Genomic DNA, 23,662 nt, shown 5'->3' on the forward strand with positions numbered 1-23,662 from the left:
CCTCTGGATATTTAATCCAAGTATGTGTGCACATAAAACCTCTAAACAAATTTAAGATTCAATTTATAGTAGCAAACCAATTCAACTTATTCTCATATGTAATGCAATTGCTTGATATATCATGTCCTACTAAAATGGATATGCACTCAGACTTCCCAAAATAGAAACAAACTTGACTATCATGCATGAGCACGTAAACTACACAAAGTAGGATGGAATGTGGATGCAAAATGCAATGCAAAATAGATGTTGGAAATGAAGAATTTAAAGCAACCAATATAAATTGCAGTTTAGGCTACCATAATGTTGGCTTACATGAACCCTAACATGAATGCTAATGAATGGATTCAACAAGCTCATAATACTAAACTAAAATTGGAAATGTTATGCATGAGTTGAAACAATGATAGACTCTTAAAGTAACTAGTTAAAACAAGCGATAACATCAATTAAAAATACATCATGACAAGATCAAGCTCAAATAGTGAAATCAGAATCTGCACTAGAAGGTTTAACCACGATGCACACATACTATAAGCAAAGAAGCGAACTTGGGGCTAACTTATATAAAGTGCATGCATGAAAATAAAGATCTCAACCAAACCACTAACACAATGCATGAATCAAAACTAACTACTATAGTTCAAATTTGAAATGAAAATCGTAAAGTAGCAAAGTAGAAATTATGAACACAATTTGTGTCTTGACAGTGTTCAACTAACAGAACAATTAAACTAAGAATAGATGCAGTAAGTGAACAAGGATTCATCTACATTGAGAATGCATCTCGATAATTTGCGCCAGTTTGTGGTCACTTGGTCTCTAAAAGAAACAATAATTTGTGCAGATTATGAACCATGATCAAACCAGTGACTCAAAAATTTAACATTGAATTAAAAGTTGGAAAGCAATAAAGAGAATTTAAAGGATTCATAATCTGAAAAGCTTAAAATGCAAGCAAAACATAAACAAGAAAAACTTAGAAATTGACAAATGAATTTGGAACTGAATCATTGTATTTCATTTAATCAGAAAAATTACATCAGATAAAGAGAGTTCTACAATTAAAATGGTGAAGGAAATCTCACTCAACGCAGTCTCGGACACTTTGTGCTCGTGAAGCTACCTAGCACACAAGAGGAAACTCAATTCTGTCCACCAATTTGTGCTCGTTCGATGTGAGAAACCCCTTTACAAGTATATATAGACAAGATAATTTATGTAAAAGTTCTGACAATTTTAACCCAAATTGAATTTAAGCTTTTTTAATGTTTCATTTATCTTCATCATCTGCAACTAATTCTAATATACAACTATTGAGACACTCCCAATTTTATACCTGGATTTCTAACAAAAACACATGAATATGATCTCATGTATAATATTAAATCTTCCACCACTCTTGAACAAATTATCAACATCTGATTTAGCATAACAAACGTGTCTTAAAAGTATTTGATCACAACTAAAGTAACATAAAAAAGAATTAGGAGAAAAGATTGTGTTAACAGACCCACATCTGGAAATTAATTGATCTTAGATTATTAATCAAGGAATGGTGTGAATGCAGAAAGTAATAACAATAATAATAAGAATATTGAAGTTCATAATAAGGAGCCAGAACAGAAGTAGGTGGCATGGGTTGGATACACAAAAAGAGAAGAAGAGTAAGCAAATAAGGTGTTGGTTTTCCAAAGCAAGACCAAATGAGCACAACAATTAGCCAACTAAGCTTGTGTGATGGGATTTAGCTGTATAGCTCATTTTGTGATCAAAAATTGGTCTCTGAGAGATATATGATACGTGGAAGAACCTCATTCTCCTCCATTATAATTAATCTTTTATCTCCATGTGGCCTCCATCAATGTCAAGTGGGCTTCGTGGCCCAGTGCCAGTTATTAATAACAACCCTTTTCTCTCAACCTTCTTCTCACTACCCAATTACACAATTGCTTTTAGTTTTCCACTTCAAACGTTCTAATTTCAAATATGTGTGCACACGCACTTGTAAATTGACCAAATTCTAAACCTTCCACACGCCTCATAAGTATTGGTCAAATCAAACATTTTGGTCACTTACTCCTACTCCTCCCATTTATATTATACACACTCCTACCCAACAAAACAATTCCCATTACCAAGTCTTCCAACCGGTCAAGGATTCCAAACCCCAAAAACAAAACTCGATCAAACCTCTTCTTCTTCCCTTTAAATCAAACCAAAATCCACATCTTCGAAAAACCACATACACACAGTTTTCAAATCCTTCTTCGGTAGGGAAAATGCAAGATACCCTTCAGCAACAAACCGCAGAAAGTTCAGAACTTTCGCCAAAGATGTCTTTTTCTGGGCACAAGGTGGGTGATTTAAGTGATGGGCAGCATAAAGGTGGGTACTTGGCGGTGGTTCCACGGTCCAGACCGGCCTGCACCTGTGCGAACCGGCCTGGTTCGGTTCGGTGCGCGCGTCACGGGTACGTCGTGCCAGGGGAGAAGAAGAAGCGTGTGGCGAGCAAAGAGATCCTGAGGAGAGCACTGACACCACCAAAACGTTTAGGACTTAGATGGTTGAATTTCAGACCAACCCCTAGTAGACTCTCTAACATGTCCATGGCTTGATTTTTCTTTTTTTCTTTTTTTTTTCCTTTTTTCTTTGGATGTTTGTATAATCGAGTTTGACAATCCAATGAAATTAGATTATTCTATATTCTTTATGAAGTTTCTGGTTTCAGTCTTTTCGCAGTTGGATGATCTGGTTTCAGATACTTATTTGTTATCCTTTGAAAGCTGAAAATTTAGTGCATAAAGAAAAAAGTGATGTTAAGTTAGACAAAACTTAAACTATTGACATGTTTGTGTACTATTGCTTTGTCTGATGATAGTGATAATATATGTATGCGGTCTGTTATTTAATCATAGGAATCGGAAATATTCTTGCAATAAAGTATTGTCCTTTTGCGTTGTTTTACATTCTTTCTGATTAATTCAGATTCTGTGCAATTAGGCTTTATTGTGTATCCTTGTCATGGTTGTTCTGATTTCATTGACGTTAGACCCAACTGGGTAGTTTTCTTTATTCACTTTGTCAAGATATGTTTTGGTAGCAGATAGATACTAATAATACTATATGTGGTTATGAGTTCCTCACAAGGCCTGATTTGTACTGTATTCTTTAACTTAAAGCTTGTGATTTCTGAATAAGAGAAGGGTAAGAAAAGCATAGGAGATGAGAATCTTTTGATTACTATTTAAGGTTAATAAACCTCATATGACAGACAGGCAAAACATATCAGAGGATCAATTAAGTGTCAAATGAGCATGTTCAAGATACAATATTATGTAGTTGGCCCATCTCCATGATGACATGAGTAACATTGAAGTTTTCTTGTTTCTATGTAGTTGGAGTTATGGCAGGCACCCAACGGGTTCTCCTTTGGCAGCTAGACCACTTCAAAATACCTCATTTCCACCATATAAGCATTTATTTAGGGCATAGTAAACGCCACAAATTGTTTGAACTCTTTCCAATTTCTACACAAGCCATTTTTAAATAATTACCCAAATCAACTTCTAAAAGAAATAGTCACCTAATTTAGAAACCGTCAGGCTGCTTTTTATTAAAGAAAAGAAAATTGAAACAAGGGAAACAGAAATAAGACAAAAAAAAAAATGAATTTACTTCAATAACGATAGTGCATTAACTAACAATGAAACTGATATGTTAAAAAGAAAGTAAAACTCTGCTGAAACAGACTGATATGAACTGGAAAGAAACTGTCTTTACTAGAAAAAATAGCAAAAAAAAAAAATCAATTTTCTGAAAAGATCGAACATTGCAGAACTTCTATAAGGCCCTAACTATTCTTAATTGTGATATACATGTCTCTTTTCCAATCCCAACTAACAACAGATTGACAAATAACCGCGTTCTAACAGCTACTATAAGCTTTGATTGGTTTTCACTTGGTTGTGGAATCATCAACAGGAAGCCAGAATCTGTTGAAAAACCACATGGAATCAGCTGTAACAGAAACGTCGTCTTCATTTCGGTGCCAGCTATAGTGAGCATGTGTTCTGTTCTTTATTTCGAAAATGGCATGCCCAAAACTTGCTTCCCTATAAGCAGAGTACTCAGGTTGTGGAACTGTCATGCTGCAGTGCAGAGAAAATACACACATCAGCCATCAAACTAAACCTCATACAGAAGAGAATTAAGTAGTTAATGCAGGAAGAAAATTTCTGAAAAGCTTACTTCAATGCTAAGCCTTCAATGTTCCCTCCATCGCCAATGTTTATGTATACAGGAGCTGACAGGTCCTTCTTAGGTCCACATCGACCATTAACAAGGTTGTATTCGATGTTGGATACACGTTCCTGGTGCAGAGTGCATAATAATAATTGTGGTTAGAATATTCTGCGGTTTAATCATAAACTGCATATGATTGTTCAATTTTTAGATTAGATGCATGTCATCTGATGAAAGGGACAATTTTTAGCACTTACACTTCGTTCATAGGCATGGACGTGACCAGCGAACACAACATCAACCTTGTACTTCACAAACCAAGACTCAAAAGCTACCCTCATGGTTTCCCCTTCCATGTAATGATAGCTGTTACTATTATACCATGGTGAATGCACAAGAACAATCAACCAAGGGGTCTTGCTTCTATCAACCTTTTTTAGCTCTGCCTCAAGCCATTCATATTGAGGAGTATATTTACCTGCAAAAGGAAAATTACATCAGTGCAGAGAAGGTGTATATATGAAACATACCGGTAAACTTTGTATGTTATAAACAACACTAAGCAAAACTTGAACACTCAAAGGTAAGGTCAAGAGAAATCTTTTTTTAGACATGTCAAGAGAAATCTTTTTTGGACATGTCAAGAGAAATCTTTTTTGGACATGGCAAGAGAAAAGGGGTGCATAAAAAAGTTACCATATGCTGAATATGAAGCCAACATTATTATGTGTGCCGAAGCTATCTTGACAGAATACCAAAAGGGTTCAGTACTTCCTGATGCCTTGTAAGGGACATGATAACGGTGGCGGAAAGGCTTGAAAGGTTCTGTTTCACCCTGAAAAGTATCATCAATTTTGCCCTTTAGAATTTACTTCTGAACTAAAATTTCCACTTGGTAGAATACAAAAAGAAAAAAGCAGACAACTTACAAGTTCAGGAGCATAGTCAATTTCATGGTTCCCTGTAGCCCAAATCCAAGGTTGATAAGCATTATTTCTTTCTACGAATCTTCCCCATGTATCCCATCTAACATTGTCATGATTAGGATGATTATCTGCATAAGAGAGATCTCCCACAAACAACACAGCTTGCCCTTTGTGAGGGTTTGATTCGTAGTGAGCAAGGGTCCTGTTTGAATCATAAGTTTGGCCTAGATCCCCTGAAAACAAAAGCTCCACCACGTAAAATAAACTCTGACATTCTTAAACCTCGATGTATAAACATTATAGTTCACTACAGTCCATGTAAAGCAAACAAACGTTATAGTTTTGAGAGAACATAAACTTACCAATGAGACCAAATGTAAAAGGTTGATCTGGGTGAACTTCAGGAGGGGTCATAAACCAAAATTGTCTTATTGTATGTCCCATTCCAATCTCATAATAATATTTCTTGTTAAACTGAGAAAATGAAAAAGTTGAGTTAACAGTGGTACTCCTAAAACATGGTCAATTCAATGAACAAATACTTCTGTCTGGAATAACCATAATGATCTCTAACCTCTAACCCTCTAAGTGTGCAGTGATGAATAAAACCAGAGGAGTAATTGAAGAATCTATAGGTAACATGATGTCCCTTGGCCAACTCCTTCTTGTTTGGATAATCCTCACTCCAGTAACGTACTAAACTGTTTCCTGGTTCGTCCATGGTCACCCATGATACGATCATGGCCCTTCCCACATGGTCACCTATTGTTATATGAACCTGCAAAACAAAAGAAAAAAACAACTTAGTTTTCTCAAATCAAGCTCATGAATTAATGCCCCCAGGAACATATGCCGAGTATTCACAATCTTCACTCAATCAACAAACTTTTAGAGTTGAACTAAATCAAAATCCAAATACTAATACGATATTAAAGTTTTTTTAAATATATAAGTTCATTGAACTGTTTTAGAGTTTATAAAAAAATACTCAACCCAACTATAAGGGTCTATTGAACTAAAACAACTTAATCCAAAAAATATATATATATATATATATATATATATATATATATATATTAATCTGATTTAGTCCTACATGTTAGGCCGAATATGAAAAGAATGGTACAAATAACATCGGAACTTTTTTGGTAACATTATTATTTATTTTAGTTTGAAACCTGTATAATATAGATTGAAAAAAAAAAAAAAGTCAATTTTGATAAATTTGAACTCAACAGAATCGAATCTCTCCTCATGGATGAAACTGTCTTAGAAAAGAAATCTAAATTTAAGATTTTTCATTCACTTTCAACAAAAAAACAAAACAAAAAACTTAGTGAGTCGTTTTTATCATACAATGTTGATGATGTTCAATTTTAACCTAATTTGAGATCGAAAATCCTAAGGTTTATGATATAAACAAAAAAATGAGATTGAGATGTTTATAGGAGAAAAAAAACAGTACCTGCTGAGGAGCATTGTAGCCAGAAGGGGCAGCAAATACATCACTGTGAAGGGGCATGTCCTCAGCCCTTTCGACCTTTCTGATGAAAGAACTTGTTTTTCCTCCATGGCAAACCACAGCCACATTCAGAAGGATCAAAACCAATGCTGCAGCCATTGCTGCAAAACAACAGAAACTCTTTGCACCCAACATATTACGATTTCTAATTCTTCATCACGGGTTTTTCTCAGTTATTTATAGTACAATAATAGAACGATAACAGAATTACTAGTTTATAGTTAGAAAAAATGGCTCAGTATTTTTTATCTTTAAAAACAAAATTGTTTTCCATATGATTATTTACAATATTAGATTTATTTTCTATTTATTCAAAATAAAATAACGGACTCGAGGAACACGAAAAATATTATTTAAATTATTTTTATATGTATTTCAAATATTAATATTAATAATTTAAAGAAAGATTTTGAAAATTAAGTTTATTTATTCAATAAATATATTTTTAAGATTATTAAGAAATATTTGTATGTTGGTGTCAATATAAAACAAATTTTAAGTACAATATACTAAAGTTGGTAAATTTAAAAAAATACTTGAAAATGATTAGCATTAATAATTAATATTAGTAAATTAAATATATTTTGATATAACATTAAATTTTAATTTTAATGCATTAATTTTAAAAAATAATAATATTTTTAACTAATTACTGATTTTGTTAGACAAATCAATAAGTGATAGATCGGATTGGAATTTGGTTATGGATCAAATTCAAAGGTATGTTTCGAGTTATTTCTTTCTTTATGTTTATGAAAATGTTAAATTTTTAAAACATTTATTTGATAAACTTGAAATTATGCATTAATTATCAATACTATGAACCAATTGTTTAAGTTGTTTAAGGAGCATTACATATATATATATATATATATATATATATATATATATATATATATATATATATATAATGCTTATCATCCAAAGATAATAACCGTGAATCATCCAAAAACATGTTTATCTTATTAAATAGATAGTCCTATAAAATATTTTTAATTAAAATTTTAAAATTAAAGATAATGAAATTTTCATCTCAAAATTAAATAATATTTACAAGAAACCAAAGCATATTATCATAAAATTTAAATTATTTTTCATTAAATCTCACGCGTATAAACTCAAAAGATATAGCTTTAAATTCAAAATCAGTTCGTTATTTATTCCTGCAAAACCCACTGTTTTAGAAACCTAAATAATTGAACTTATTAGTCGGAAATGAAAAATAGTAAATCTATCAAATGACTGATTTAAATAACTCAAATAATCGACGTAAAAACTGATTAAAGAATTAAAATAACAGATAAAATATGGTTAATACAATATATTAGTTCTTCATTTTTTTCAGAAAACTAAATAATAATGTATTATTTTTGTTATTTTTTCGGTATTAAATATTTTAGTAATAGTAATACGGTGTAATTTTAGGCATTAAAACTTTTCTTTACACTCGAAAAAGTTTTTCTCTTCTCCTTAGAAATTTGATTTTATGAAAAACTTGATAAAAAAACACAATTTCTATAAACATAATTTATTTTAAAAACCTAACAATGAAAAATGTAAAGCTAAAAGAAGATTGTGTACTAAATGTTTTCTATTTTTATGCCACAGACATTATTATAAAAAGATAGTTACTTGATGATTATTTTGAATTTGACATGTAAAGTTAGTGTGATGTGAATTTGACATAATTTAGGGTATGACTTTGACCATATGTTTTGAGGAATTTTGGTGTATAATTTTTTAGAGTGCATTGTCATCGGTGGAGATTAAAAGTTATTAAATGGAATGTCAATGGCAGTACATAATATAATAAAAAATTATAATGATTAAGTCAAATAGAAACAAAAAATTTACAAATCATCATTACAAAAGATTACAAAATACTTTTCACATTAACTAAACCAATTGTAACTAATCAAAGCTATTTGAATACGTTAAGATTTAGTATCTTTTTCGTTAAGCATAACAAACTTGTTAAAATATTTGGTTCGGTAAATATCGAATTTCAAGAACCTCTCTGTAATAATATCGAACGTGGAACTGTGTTTTCCGACGGAGCAGGTTTAGTTTTTCAATGAATTTTGTTTTCATCGAAAACAGTTTTTCTTTACCTGTTTTCTGAACGAATGAGTTTAACTACGCTGAAAGAACCTATTCACTGTACTCTATCTGTATCCTAACTACAAAAATCAATACATTTTTATCTCAATTTAGTGATCTTAATCCTTGAGCTTAACTAAATTTAGGATATTTATATAATAATTTGTCGTATGTCTTATATTTATTTCCATAGACTTGTGAGTTTACTTATTCTTTTTAGAAAAACTCTTTATCACTTAATTTTATTTATTTATTATAATGTGTTTAAAAACAGTAATGAAAGAAGGTGAAATAAATAGAAAGGGAGAGAACTTGTTTTAAGACAAAATAATTTAATCTGTATCTGTGTTTTCTTTTCCTTTCAATTTTCAATTTTAGAGTTTAAAACAACAAAAATTAAACACGGTCTCATTTATCTATTTATGTTATTTTTATTATTTAAGAAGAAGAAACAAAGTAGAGAAGAAAAAACAAAAGAGTAGCGAACCTCTCTGCAATAATATCTAACGTGGAACTGTGTTCTACGACTGAGCAGGTTTAGTTTTCGATAAATTTTGGAAAAATGATATTTTGACTTTTAAATTTTATTTTCATTGAAAACAGTTTTTCTTTGCCTCTTTTCTGAACGAATGAGTTCAACGCTAAAACCATAGACCGAGTAAAGAACCTATTTACTGTACTCTATCTGTATCCTAACTGTTCATAAAAACAATTGAATGTGCAGACCCAAATTATTTATTTCTGTAAATTAGTCTTCATTCCTATGAATACAGAGGAGGAAGATGAATCATTTGTTATCATCTCATCAATAAATAAAAAATAAATAAAATAAGTTTAATTAGTCGAATGTGATACTTATTTTCATTTAATTATGTTAATTTGGTAACCGTTTCTAAAAAGATATCAATTGAGTCTCAATTCTTGAAAAAATGTCTTAATTAGGTTATTTTCAGACAAAATTATTAACATTGTTAACTTTATCCATAATTTTTACCACTAAATTTTAATATAAATATCAATACTTAATTTTATAAGTCATTTTAAATATCAACACCATTAGCGACGTTAATAATTTTGTTCGGAAAGAAAATTAATTTTGACATCTTTCTACAAATTATACTCAATTGACACTTTTTTTAAAAACTATAATCAAACTCACATGTTACTATCTCACTGAATAAACCAACAAAATTCATTACCATCTCATAAATGATAGTTTGGTTTGGGATTGTTTCCTTCTATTATTTATTACCATTTCATCAACGAGCGGAAAAGGAAAAAAAGAATGACTAATTTGTTGTAAACAATTGATAGATTTTGAAGCGGTGCGATGTTTAATATTATCTTTTAAATTTATTTTGTGATAGATATTTTTATTTTATAATAATAACAAATTAGATGGGTTATACTATATTTTGAGATAATAAATTATTTAGAATAATCTAAAAATATGAATAATAATAATTTTTTATAGAATTATGCTTATGAAATAGTTAAATAATTATTGAATTTCTAATAATATTTAAATCATTGCTACCGATTATTTTTAAAAATTACTTTTTAATTGAATTAATTAGCTTGCCTTTAACTAAAAAAAATCGTATTTCAACAATTACCATTGAATTAATTAGCTCGCTAATATTTTAGCATGATATACATCTTATTTTATTTATTTTATTTTTTTCCGAAACTTTTTTCGCTTTTACAGATTTTGATAGAAATTTTGTTATGATTGATTGTTTCATTGAGGCTTGAGTAAATTTTGTTTGTGCGGATTTGAAGAAGGAAAATGATACTGACTAATATTTCTCTTATCACTTTTACTTGACGTAGCATTTTAGGTTGATTTTTTTTTTCTTTTAGAAAATAATACATTAACTCTATTTCTCTTACCACTTTCTTACTGCCTTATGTAGTGTTTTAGGTTGAATTTTTATTTTTAGTTTTGTTTTTCTATTTTTCAGCCGAGTGGTAAGGTGATCTATCCCTTCTTCGAATTTTTGTCTACAGTAACACAAATACCAAAAATAATTACCCAAATAGTACACTGTATATTTTATTTATCAATTTAACACACTTTTTAAAATGGATCAGAATTCTATTCTAGAAAATCGAATTCCAATCTTTTTTTCTTAAATTGTTCCAAAATAAGTTAGAATTCGATTCTCAAGAAACCAAATTCTGAGCTGGCTATTTTTTCTTTAATTTTTGCTTTTTTTTCAAAATCGAAGAGAAAGCTAAAGTTTATTTATTTTTATTTATTTAGTTTTATTCTTTTTGTAGGAAAAGGGAAAAAATTAATGGTAAAAATTATAATAAATTAATTTAGTAATTGTTAATGGTAATTGATGTAATTCTTTAAAACAATTAAATATTGAAAAATGTTTAATTATATTTTAAAATAAATTAAGTTTATTATTATTTGAAATGTAATATATAGATAATCGATTGAAAAGTTGTTGTTATAGGAAAAAAAGATTTGATTGTAAAATTATATTGTAAAATAAATTGATTTTATTATTATTTTGTTGTTGTTGAAAGTTTATAAGGCGATTTGTAGTTAAAATTTGATGTGTAAAGTTTTAAATAATTAACTGTTTTTTAAGTAATTATTTTTAGTTTGAATTATTGTACACTTAAATATTTTTCTACTTCTACAAATAATCTTCGATTAATTATTTATTCCTTTATTTTTAAAATATAATTTTTGATTATGTATATATTACATGTCAAATAATAAAAAAACTTAATTTATTTAAAAGATAATTATATATTTTACAATATTTAATTATTTCAAAATATTAAATTATTTATTATATTTTAAAATATTTTTTCCTTCCCATTTAATTAAAAATAAACAAATAAAAATTTTATTTTTTTCTTTTAATTTTAACAAAATTTTTTTAATAAAAACAGAAATTAAAAATAAAAAAAAATCAGTTCAGAATTCAATTTCTCGAAAACCGAATTCTGACCGATTTCCAAGTGATTTTCAACATAAATGAAGGTTAGGATTTGATTCTCTGTAAACCAAATTCTGAACCAATTTCAAAAGTGTGCTACTGCTGTAAATATTAGGCACAATATGCTAGGTGGGAAAATAAAAAGGAAAACCGTGCTATTTTGGAAAAAAAATCTCCCTTCTTCTCCTCAACCTAAACTTTTTTACTCCAATGGTTTTGTTTTTTAATCTCGCAGATAGCATATTATTCCTATTATTTACTTGGATAACACGGTTTCGTTGGTAGGTGAGAGAATTTAATTTCTCGGAACACGAATTCTAATCTACAAAAAGTAATTATTTTTTTAATCTTAGTTAGAATTCGGTCTCAAGGATTCGAATTCTGAACTGGGTTTTTTATTTTTTTTTCTTGCTTTTTTTAAAATAAACAAGAATTAAGATTTTTGATTCTTTTTAATAAAATACATTTAAGAGTTAATTTTTTTTTTGTAAAAAATGTTGCATTAGAGGTTAAAACTATTTTTTTTAAATAGATCTAATATTATGTTTTTAATTATTTTAGGTATTATTTGAAAAAATGAAAAATAATTTTTTTTTGTCTTTTGAATTTGTTGATTTTAAAATAGAATTTGTATTATGTAGTAAGTTATTTTATGTGTAATTTAAAAATATTAAAATCAATTTAATTTAATTTTTTTTATAATGTTGATTAATTTTCTTTTTATAATAGTGATTTTGGAAAAAAAAATTATGAATTATAATAGAGGTAACTAAAGTAAAAACAAATTAATGTATAATGTTTGATGTGGTGTTGTATTATTTATTTTTTTATGTTTATTAAATATTTTAAATTAAAAAATTTGGTTGAAGTACAAATTTATTTTTTATTTATATATTTATACTTTGATTTGTTTATAAGAATTTTATTGATAAAAGATTTATTTTTTCACAAAAATAAATAATGTAAAATTTATTGTTATAATTTAGAGTAGGTATTAAGTTTGAGGAAAATGATATATTAACATTCATTTATTGACAACTTCTCTCACTAACGTGGCATTGTCACTTTTTATTTTTATTTTTAATCTTTTTTAATTTTCACATTGGTTCTCTTTGGAAGGAAGTGAGAAGAGAAAAAACAAAGGCTGCATGTCATACTCTTATTCCTTCAAGTGAGTCCAAATTTGTCCCTCTTTGTGTTTTGGAAAAGGAAAATAAAGGTGTATATATTTCTTCTTCACTACCACTATGTAGTATTTTTGCTTACCCATGGTTACATAAGTGCTAACCTGTGTATACATTTTGAACATGTGTGAAAGGATGTACAAAACTTATTTCAATCTTCACTCTCTTCATTACCCGTGGGGAGTATATGATGGTGAGTCAAGGAATGAAATTTGTATAATTTAATTAACAACATATGAATTCATCCCCTTACTATGTGTCAACCCGTGACTTAATAAATGCTAACCTAGGTGCAATGCTTTGCACATGAATTTTTCTTTCTTCAATAACTTCAATAGTGTCACTTTCATGCCTTGAGTTCATATGATAAAGTTAAATCTTCATACACATATTATTTCAAGTGGGTCTAGTTTGTCCCTCTTTATTGTTTGGAAAAGAAAAATAAAGCTGTCTATATTTCTTCTTCACTACCACTACGCAGTATTTTTGCTTACCCATGGCTACATAAGTGCTAAACTGTGAAATACATTTTGAACATGTGTGAAAGGATATACAATATATGAATTTGAATAGTTCTCTTAGGTGTTGATGCCAAAGTGTTCCATGTCAAAGCATTGACAAGTCTTGTCCAAAATGCAGGGTGAGAGTAAATTTCTGAATTAAACATCTTCCTTGGCAGAAGCAATAAATTCTATCCTGAAGAAGATAAGGAATTTGCTAATTTCATCCATAGTATTGGCCACGTACACCAAGTGCAACACATACTTCACGAAAAAAGGTAGCAAATAACTGCAATGGTCAATGTTGGTCATGTGTACTCTGAATATGCGATCAACTTCCAACAAGATGCAGACTCCAAGTCAAACACGCACCACATCGTTGAATTTGATAGAAATACCACAAGATTCATAGTGGAGGAGATGGTGAATCCTAGAGAAATACGTTCTGTAAGAAAATTTGTAGTCAGATTAGATGAAAGGTGGTGCGATTGTGGAAAGTTTCAAAAAATACATCTACCATGTTCACATGTTATTGCAGCTTGCAAGCATGCACATCACTAGAGATGGCAAATAAACCCGTGCCCGTGGGTATCACCCAAACCCGTCCCCGTTTTGACGGGGAATCTCCGCTTTGACTGGGTATGGGTATGGGTATGGGTAATACCCGAAATTTTCAACTGGGGATGGGGATGGGGATGGGGATATATATATACCCGCCCAAATACCCGTCCCCGCTTAAATTACTAAACTATTTATAATTTATTAAATAATCTAAAAAATATATATAAATAAATAATATATTTACACATAAAATATAATATAATATAATATAATATAATATAGTATATATACATATAAATAAAATATACTTTTATATATATATATATATATATATATATATATATATTTACACATATACATGTAATATAATATAATATAATATAATATAATATACATATAATATATATACATAATAATATAATATAATATATATAATATATACGTATAAAACAAATTAATCATTTAATTAGTGAGATCTTTTATAAACAAATTTATAACATTACAAATTTATAAAAATTTAAAAGAAATATATATATATATATATATATATATATATATATATATATATATATATATATAAAAGCATAAAATATCTACGCATATACATATAATATATATACATAATAATATAATATATATTATTATATTTATATTATTATATAATATAATATAATATATACTTAAAATAAATATACATCTATAAAATATATATATATATATATATATATATATATATATATATAAACATAAGATATCCACACATATAATATATATACATAGTAATAATAATATAATATATAATATAATATAATATATATAAATAATTATATATATATATATATATATATAAACATAAGATATCCACACATATAATATATATATACATAGTAATATAATATATAATATAATATAATATAATATAATATAATATATATATATATATATATATAACATATTTCTCATTCTCTTTGTTTTTTGTTATATAACATATTGGCAATTGCTTCAGTTTTAGATCCAAGATACAAGATGGACATGTTAGAATATTATTTTTATAAATTGTATGGTAATGATTTTGATCTGAAACTTAGTAGGATTCGTCAAATGTGCTATGATTTGGTTTTGGAATATCAATCAAAAAAAAAATGAAACTTCTTCTTATAGAGCTACATCATTGGAGTTGGGAAAGGATGTTGATAATGATGCGAATGAATTTTTAGAGTTTATGGCAAAAAAGAAAAAATCTAGAACTACAGTTATGAAAACAGAGTTGGATTATTACTTGGAAGAAGATAATTTGCCGGTTACACAAGAATTTGATATCCTATCATGGTGGAAAACAAATGGGTTAAAGTTTCCAACCCTTCAAGCAATTGCAAGGGATGTTTTAGCTATTCCAATAACAACTGTAGCTTCTGAATCTGCTTTTAGTATTGGTGGTCAGATATTAACTTCTCACCGTAGTCGACTTCATCATATTACTATAGAGGCTTTGATGTGTACAAGAAGTTGGATATGGAACTCAAACCATCTAGGTAAGTTACTCAAATTTATTAATATTTTTTGTTAGTATTTTTTGTGAATTCTCATCTAATATTCTACATTTGGTGTTTGTAGGTGTTAAAAAATTAAAAGGAAAAGATGTTCTCATGAGTGAAAATGAATCTGATGAAGAAGGTACATTATATTCTAGTAATTAAAATTTTCAATTTCAATTATTATATCATATCTAATTTTTCATTTTTTTTCTATGTGTAGGTGGATCGAATGCAAATGAAACCACTGATCATTTGTAAAATTAATAAATATTTTGGTTATTATAAAATTTTAGTAATGTGTAATTTTTTAGCTTTTATATAATTATTTGAATTTTATTTAGTTGTTATTTGATACTTTAATTTGAGATTTATACTATTATAATATTTTTCTTAATATTTGACATCATGAAAATCAAAAAGAGTATGTTATTTTAATATTGAATATTTTGATAGTATCATGATTCCGTTGGTGTGATTTTTAAATTTTTTTTATAAAAAATATTTAATTGATATATGGAACAATAAAAAAATGGGTATGGGTATGGGTATAAGAAAATACCCGTTACCCGGTGGGGATGGGGATGGGTCAAAAGTTGTATACCCGTTGGGTTTGGGGATGGGGATGGGGATGAATTTTTATTATGGGGATGGGGATGAGATCATGATACCCGTACCCGCCCCGCCCCATTGTCATCCCTACACATCACGACTTCAGCATGTACATAAGTCCTTATTATAGGCTGGATGTCGTCATGAAAGTATATGAAAATTTATTTGGCAAGTTAAGACATGAAGAATATTGGCCAACATACCAAAGGCCACAGGTTTGGCCTCATCCTGCCACAAAAAGAAGTGTGAGGGGTCGTCCTAAATCAAGTAGAATTAGGACTCAAATGGACATTAAGGAAAGAAGACAATCAAGAAAGTGTTCCTATTGTAGAATTGAAGGATACACAATAAATCATTGTCCTAATAACCCTACACTTAGATGATCCACATCAAACCACTTTGTTTATGTTGTACTTTTAATTGTGTTCAATAAATTTATACTTGATTCAATTCAATGCTACATCTTTTCTTATTATCTTTTATTGTTACTTATTTTACATAAACCAAAAACAAGTAACAAAATTATTTAAAATACAATAATGAAATGGTTTTAAATTATTTTAGTTATTTCCTTATTTTTAAATTATTTTTTACAAATTTTCAATGTTTATAATATACAAATATTTAAAATTATGCAAAATTAAAAGATAACTATAATTTCAATATTTATAAACATCAATTCAAAATAATTAATACTACACAAATTATAAAAAAAAAATTAAATTGACTTTAATATTTTCAAATTACACATAAAATAACTTACTACACAATACAAAATCTACTTTATAATCAACAAATTCAAAAAGAGAAAAAAAAATTATTTATTTTTCATTTTTTCAAATAATACCTAAAATAATTAAAAACATAATATTAAATATATTTTTTTTAAAAATAATTTTAACCTCTAATGCAACATTTTTCACACAAAAAATTAACTCTTAAATGTATTTTATTAAAAAAAATCAAAAATCTTAATTTTTATTTATTTAAAAAAAGGAAAAAAATAAATAAAAAACCTAGTTCAAAATTCGGGTCCAGGGAACCGAATTCTGACTGGGATTCCAAAGAAAAACTTTTTGTAGGCTAGAATTCATGTCCCAGAAGACCGAATTCTCACCTACTAACAAAACCGTGCTATCCAGATAAATCATGGGTAAAAAAATCTTTCAACCTAAGTTAATAAGGCAATTTGAAACTCGATTGTACTCTTTGCCCAACTATTGTAACTAAATGAAATGTCTTCTATAAATCAACTCATTCATATATAACTTAATTTTACTTTATAAAAATACTTCTTAGTAAACACTCATAAAAAAGCTTGTATCTAATTGTTTCAAAGTCATATGGTTGATTTGTTTACAAGCTTCATAAAGATTTATGGTAATTTAATGTTGTTGGATTTAATCTATTGGAAGTTATATCAAAATGTCATTGTAGAAAGTTGGCGTTGGCGCCAATCTTTTGTTTCATTCTGAAAAAAAATATTTTAATGTCAATCATTTTGAATTTATTTTTTTACTCAAGAAATACTTATAAATTTTACTATGAATACTAATTTTTAAAAAATTCTTATCAACTTTTCTACAAAATATTTTGCACAAAATTCTTACCAAATTTTCTGCACTTTTACTTAATATTTATTTATGTTTTTATTTGAATTTACAGGTTAAAAAAAAGTTCGTTGATTTTTAAACTTTTTCATGCATATTTTTCTTAAAAGAAATTTTGACAAATAAGTTTTATAATATTTTAATAAAATTTGGCAGGAAATCTACTATGTATTTATAGGATTTTTTTTATGAACATTTTTTTCGGAGAAAAATATTGTAGGTATTTTATTAACTTTTTTTAATTCATTAGCTTTATATATTTAAACATGTAAAACATTTTTAAAATATTCTTAATCTTAAAAGTTTATTTAACCAAAATTATAATCTTTACTTCTACTTTAAATGTTTCTTATGCAAAAAAAGTGTAATGAACATTGAGTTGACAGATAGTTCTAACAACAGATTTCGTTACTTATTATGTAATAAGGCTTAAACCAATTGATCAACCAAAACCAAGATGTTTGGGATTGCTATACATATTTATGGTGCATCCTATTAGACATCGATTTGTGGTTTCCACTGCCATGTTACCTAAACAACATTTTATTTTGCGCAAAAAGTGTATTGTAAGTAGGCACTTTATGAATCTTGAGTTGACACTTAGTTCTTACAACATATTTGATTATTTGTTGTATAATAGGACTTAAATCAAGTGATCACCAAACCCAAGATCTTTGAGATTCCTATATACCAAGTACTTTTGGAAATCTAGAATTAATTATATTTTTGACAAGTTTGATAAATACAATTTATATAAATCAACTTGAATATGAGTGTTAAATATGGTAAGATATAGTTATATATTGTTAATTACAATATTATGTTTTAGTTACAATACTATGTGTTCAGCACAAATTAAAAATTCATCATGTCTATCTTTTATTTTAAGAAAACGCAAAGAGAAAATTACGGTTATTTATTTGAGTCATCCATTCGGCTGTGTTTTTACATGCCTTGAAGACCAGAGCAACACAAAATATAATTATCATGAAGAGACATGATTATTAATCTTGCGAAAAGCCAACCCACGATCTATGGTCGAGCTTAGTCACCTCCTTTCTCATGTACAAGCTTTTAAAGGAGATGTTTGAGGGAGTGAGTCCCATCTCGACAAGGGTTTTAATACATACAAGTATAACTATTGGAAGACATGTTTGAACATTAAATTATTTACTCAAAATTTACCAACAATTACATTGTAATGTTTACAGGAAGGTTGATGTTACCTAACATACATGAATTTCCGAGAGATGCAGCATTTACACGTATACAATTAGCTTTTTCACGTTCCGCGTTATATATCTATGTCTGTATCAATCAAGGGCAAAATCTGACTGAGCAAGGCCATTTTTCTCCCACAGCTTCTGATCATGTCTATGCTCTTTACTCCTGATAAAACATAAGAAAATATAATAAAAATAACCAAGAGCCATATAAATATATACTTTTTTTTTTCCAAACTCATTAAATAAGCTCACATAATAACTATTAATTATCATGTACCTCAGGAGGATGAACAGATGTGGTGGATATCACTTCTGTAGGAATCATAGACTCGGAGCTTTTTGCTTCTGATTTTTCATTTGAAAATCTATTGATCACAAGTCTATGTTAGAACAAATGCCAACTTTCCACATGAAAATGCAGGAAAAACTAGAAGCTTTCTTAGTTTTAGACAGCTAAAATCAATCAGCCTTGGAATTCATTGAGCAAGCATTGACAGAACCAGGCGAATTTGCTAATTGATATTAATGCAAAATCTCCCCCCTTCCTCCCCAAAGAAAATAAAATAAAATATTCTCAAAACAATTAATTAGAGCCATCGTACGTATTATCTAGGAGAATAATGTGCAGCAGGCAGATAGTATTTTTACCTCCACCAGTTCTGCTTGCCATTATACAAGGGAAACTACTATGCAGAATTCATCGCTCAAAACTCAAAAAGCACACGAAAAAAAAAAACTAAAGTGTAAAGGCCAATCTTAATTAGATCCAATTTCACCGCAATTCACAACAGCATCAGATGGAAATTCAAAAAGCATAGCATGAATTTATTAATGCTCAAACTTTGATGAGTAGTAATTCAAAACAAATCCAGATTAACATACGTTGAAAGTATGGTCACCCAAACAAGCTCTACGGTATCCACCCAAAGAAGTCTTTGTTCAACTGGTATCACACCATAGGTTATGAGATGTGCAAATGGCCACAGCTTCCAACCTGCCTGTGTACGACAATATAAGAAAATATTAAAGTTTCAAATAGCAACGTCCGGTACAGGTATAAGCCAAATAAATAAATAAATAACGATGCTTGTCAAACACACTAACTAAGTATGTGGTAGTGGTACACAGCGCTAATATAGGGTGCCCGTGTTCAAGGTTGATCTCAGAAAAATAATGATTTAAATGAAACAAATATGAAAAGCCAGAGGATCTCTCACCGTCAACATGGGAAAGAACGTAGCCTTCAATTCATTTAAAATACTGATAGGCGGATCAAGACGTAGTATTGCAACAACTGTATAATATATGCTGTTCCAAACTGCTGACCAAGCAGTTTGATCAAAGACAACTTTAGCAGGAACCACCCACCATTCTTTGTAGGGAAATAGGTCCTGTTTAAATGAAAAGTTGCTTAGTCCATCAACACAGAAATTCCAAGAACCAAACCGAAAAGGAAAAAGGAAATTATCATTATGCAATACCTCGCAAAAATGGTAATAGTAATGAGAAAGAGAACCATGAAGAGTAAAACCAACAATCCCAGATCTGAACATCCGGGCCCGGTCAAACTCAAACAGAGGTTTTCCTTCAAAGCACTGCAAAACCAGGAATTGTTAGATGACAATGAGCTATCTTTCATTTTCTATTTTTTGACTTACACTGTGAACCTTTCTTTTTTCACAAAATTGCAGTCAAGAAGAGTACAAATAGCGAGCAGAAACTCACCTGTGCAATCCAGTCCCCAACAGAGTAAACAATCCCACTAATCATCATCTTGGCAAGAACAGGATTTGTCTTAAGAGCTTCCTCATAAGCAGACCAGTTGTGCTGAGGTGCATATCTTAGTATCTCATAGAGCGTCCATCCCTATATGATATCGAAAATCACAAGCCATAGAAAATCATGAAAACCTCAACCCAAAACGCATAGACATAATATGTAAAGCTTTCTATACTATCATCTAAATACACACCACGATGTAAGTTAAGTAAGTTTGTTCATTTTTAAAATAACTGTAAAGTTATAAATAGTAAAAAAACCAACAAATCTTACAGACAGTTTTTTAGGTGCTTTTGATAGGGTTCCCCAATCAAAGTTTCAGTTTCAGATTCATAATCTTCATAATAAAGGTTTCAATTAAATGTCATTAACGAGGTCAAGCTTCTAATTCTGATAGTAGATTTGCAGTAAACACTCCTATGAAACTACTGCAACTAAGTTTCATCAGTTTGTTAAACTAATCGAGTGCCAAGTTCCTCTAAACTTACCAAATACGCGTGTTCATGTGAAGAAGAAATAACTACTTCATTTTCTCACAACTAATAAATAATCAATCAGTATTTCTTAACATAATACAAATTGGATTGAAGATAAGCACGTATCTTCGTTCCACGTTTTCACTTACATGCCAGTAATCACTATCAATGGTGAGAAGCTTGGTGACGGCGAAAGTACCAGCGGCAAGCACAATCGTAGCGTTGATGGTTCTATCAATCAGCTTCTCCTCGTCCTCCTCGCTCTCACTCCCAACCAAGGCCGAAGAAGAGGGCGCAGAGGAAGAAGAAAATCCTTCCAACGACAACAAACCATCATTGGCTCCGAATCCGTTCACCTGAGTCACCAATTCGCCGTCAGCGCCATCAATCTCGACGCGACTCACCAACACTCCCTCCTGCTGGTCCGTAATATCGTTGCTCTGCACCGATATCACGTCGAACTCCTCCCCCGCCGCGCTTGCCGCCACCGCGCGATTGTTTCCCGAGAAAATGCGGCTCCGAGAAAATCTAGGAAAATCGTGCGCGCCGGCACCGGCGAAGGATTTGGTGTGAGGAGCCTTCAGCTTGGGCTTGGAAATCGACGGCAAGAAGGCGCGGGGAGCGACGGTGCTATGGACAGAGGCCATCACCGCACGTGGTCGAGTAGCGAGTGGCGAGTGAAAACGACGCTGAATTACTTCTCCAAGTTCGGGAGGCGCTGAACGCGCGCAGCTGTTGTCGTTTAGTGGTGCGCTTCGGAAAACACTGCGAGAAAGGGATGATGTTATAGTATTAAGCAGAATGTAAGGTACGTAAGTTTTGATTGGTCCTCTGATTCATGGAGGCTGTGGAAGAACAGTGTCCACATAAAGTCGTTGATCCATTTGATATCACCAAAAAAAAAAAATTAAAAATATATAAGGTCCATTCGTAGTGTTTTTAATATTTTTCTATAGGAAATTCAAGAATAATCATAATACAGAGCATTAAAAATGTCTAAACTTTTATCTTGTCTTTTATCTCGAGAATCTCTAGAATCAGAATCTCTCTAGTCCAGTTAGGACGTAATTATGTGGGCCTCTGAAACAAAGTCCAGGAACACATTTTCATGGGCCACAATTGGGAGTCTGTGATTTATCAGATCCACACGACTTTGAGGCTATGGGTTTACGTCAACTACAATAGAACCTCGATCTTGCACAATGCTTGCATAATATATAAATGCAGAAGCAGACAAATTGTGATGTTTCTGTCATGGATAGCTGGTGTTAGGTTTTACGAATTTTGTTGAATAATTTTAATACCATACATAAAAGCCATTCAAAATGCAAGGTTCTAGCAAAATATGCAACAGATATTTTTGTTTGGTATTAAAAAATGATTTATTATTTTCGTAACATAATTAAGCAAATGAATAATTTGAAGGTGACGTTTTCATGTCGTGTCCAACCACGTATATCAATTAATAGCATGTGCTCTTGATCAAAACCTGAACGAAAAACGATAAAGTCCATTTTTAGTTATTGTTTCTTACCAATAATTTGTTCATAAAAGTATGTTTAAATTAAATGAAAAAAAAAGGCAATTTTTTTCACGGAGATGACAATTTTACCACCAAACTGGGTTTACTTTGACACGTTTTAGAAATAAATGACAAAAATCAATGTTTTCAAAAGAGTTAAAACGATATTTTATTTTTCATATTGAAGAGGGACAGAATAAATGTTTAGGCCCTGGATAAAATTACTAACAAACACATTCAATAAAAAGAATGTTCACGTGCCTCTTAAAAGCTCCCAAAGGCTTAAATAATGAAATAAAAAAAACTTTTAGAGTTGTTCATATCCCTAGTTGCTATAGTTAATTTGATACTTTAGACTTTGTAAGTTTGTCATAAAGTACTTTGAACTAGATCAGACCAAAACATCCTCATCGTTTGTATCCATATCGATGGGTTAGCAATAATAAAAAAATTGCGAAAGAAAGAGAATAAATGTATTTCATTGAATAACATCAAAGCATACATAGTGAGATTATAATATAAAAAATTAGATGAGAGTATTAAATTTTCAAATCATAATGAAATTATATATTAACGTGATCAAGAGTTTAATAATATATGTATTAAAAATATATCTTATTTATATATCAGATTATGGTCTAACCTACAATATTATTAGAGAGTTTAACAAGTAGTTTAATAAAAAGTTTTTTCCAAATTCTTCTTGAGACAATTTAATCTATAGTTATTTTTATAATTCTTCAACTTAGCTCTAAAAAGAATTCCTCTTCATTACCATTATTCATTCGCAATTGAAAAAAGTAATGATCTAATGAAGAATCTACTTTTATAATTATGACTTTTCGTAACTCAATAGCATTTCTAATGAAGTGCAATTTTATATCAATATATTTTGGTTCTCTTC

At 29.5% G+C, this 23,662-nt stretch overlaps 3 protein-coding genes across 3 annotated transcripts; 1 reads left to right on the top strand and 2 right to left on the bottom strand.

The window, feature by feature from the left end:
- Window positions 1–1,989: 1,989 nt before the first annotated feature.
- LOC114183761 (uncharacterized) lies at window positions 1,990–2,717 on the top strand. The gene has a single exon (XM_028070888.2). It carries the CDS (start codon window positions 2,283–2,285, stop codon window positions 2,616–2,618), a length of 336 nt encoding a protein of 111 aa, XP_027926689.1. The 5' UTR covers window positions 1,990–2,282; the 3' UTR covers window positions 2,619–2,717.
- Window positions 2,718–3,652: 935 nt separating this feature from the next.
- Window positions 3,653–6,872, bottom strand: LOC114184197 (purple acid phosphatase-like). Its single transcript, XM_028071473.2, has 8 exons — window positions 6,637–6,872; window positions 5,746–5,949; window positions 5,534–5,645; window positions 5,175–5,404; window positions 4,942–5,080; window positions 4,503–4,723; window positions 4,252–4,373; window positions 3,653–4,151 (listed from the first exon to the last, which is right to left on the bottom strand). Exons 1-8 carry the CDS (start codon window positions 6,826–6,828, stop codon window positions 3,959–3,961), a joined length of 1,413 nt encoding a protein of 470 aa, XP_027927274.1. The 5' UTR covers window positions 6,829–6,872; the 3' UTR covers window positions 3,653–3,958.
- A 12,036-nt stretch (window positions 6,873–18,908) lies between these two features.
- Window positions 18,909–22,048, bottom strand: LOC114183389 (Peroxisomal membrane 22 kDa (Mpv17/PMP22) family protein). The gene is made up of 7 exons (XM_028070401.2): window positions 21,386–22,048; window positions 20,707–20,847; window positions 20,463–20,576; window positions 20,199–20,372; window positions 19,864–19,979; window positions 19,259–19,346; window positions 18,909–19,144 (listed from the first exon to the last, which is right to left on the bottom strand). Exons 1-7 carry the CDS (start codon window positions 21,881–21,883, stop codon window positions 19,139–19,141), a joined length of 1,137 nt encoding a protein of 378 aa, XP_027926202.1. The 5' UTR covers window positions 21,884–22,048; the 3' UTR covers window positions 18,909–19,138.
- Window positions 22,049–23,662: the final 1,614 nt, after the last annotated feature.

Source organism: Vigna unguiculata, chromosome 5 (genome assembly GCF_037176805.1).
Source record: "Vigna unguiculata cultivar grain cowpea cultivar isolate G323 ecotype 2 chromosome 5, ASM3717680v1, whole genome shotgun sequence".
In the NCBI taxonomy this organism is placed as follows: domain Eukaryota; kingdom Viridiplantae; phylum Streptophyta; class Magnoliopsida; order Fabales; family Fabaceae; genus Vigna; species Vigna unguiculata.

Excerpts from the sequence above, each read along its gene's own strand:
- LOC114183761 (XM_028070888.2), top strand. The coding sequence starts at position 2,283 with ATGCAAGATACCCTTCAGCAACAAACCGCAGAAAGTTCAGAACTTTCG.
- LOC114184197 (XM_028071473.2), bottom strand. The coding sequence starts at position 6,828 with ATGTTGGGTGCAAAGAGTTTCTGTTGTTTTGCAGCAATGGCTGCAGCA. Across the intron at positions 4,374-4,502 it reads TCCATGCCTATGAACGAAGT|GAACGTGTATCCAACATCGA; the intron begins GTAAGTGCTAAA and ends ACTCTGCACCAG. Across the intron at positions 4,152-4,251 it reads ATTGAAGGCTTAGCATTGAA|CATGACAGTTCCACAACCTG; the intron begins GTAAGCTTTTCA and ends TCTGCACTGCAG.
- LOC114183389 (XM_028070401.2), bottom strand. The coding sequence starts at position 21,883 with ATGGCCTCTGTCCATAGCACCGTCGCTCCCCGCGCCTTCTTGCCGTCG. Across the intron at positions 19,980-20,198 it reads CGTTCTTTCCCATGTTGACG|GCAGGTTGGAAGCTGTGGCC; the intron begins GTGAGAGATCCT and ends TGTCGTACACAG. Across the intron at positions 19,347-19,863 it reads TGGGTGACCATACTTTCAAC|ATTTTCAAATGAAAAATCAG; the intron begins GTATGTTAATCT and ends TGTGATCAATAG.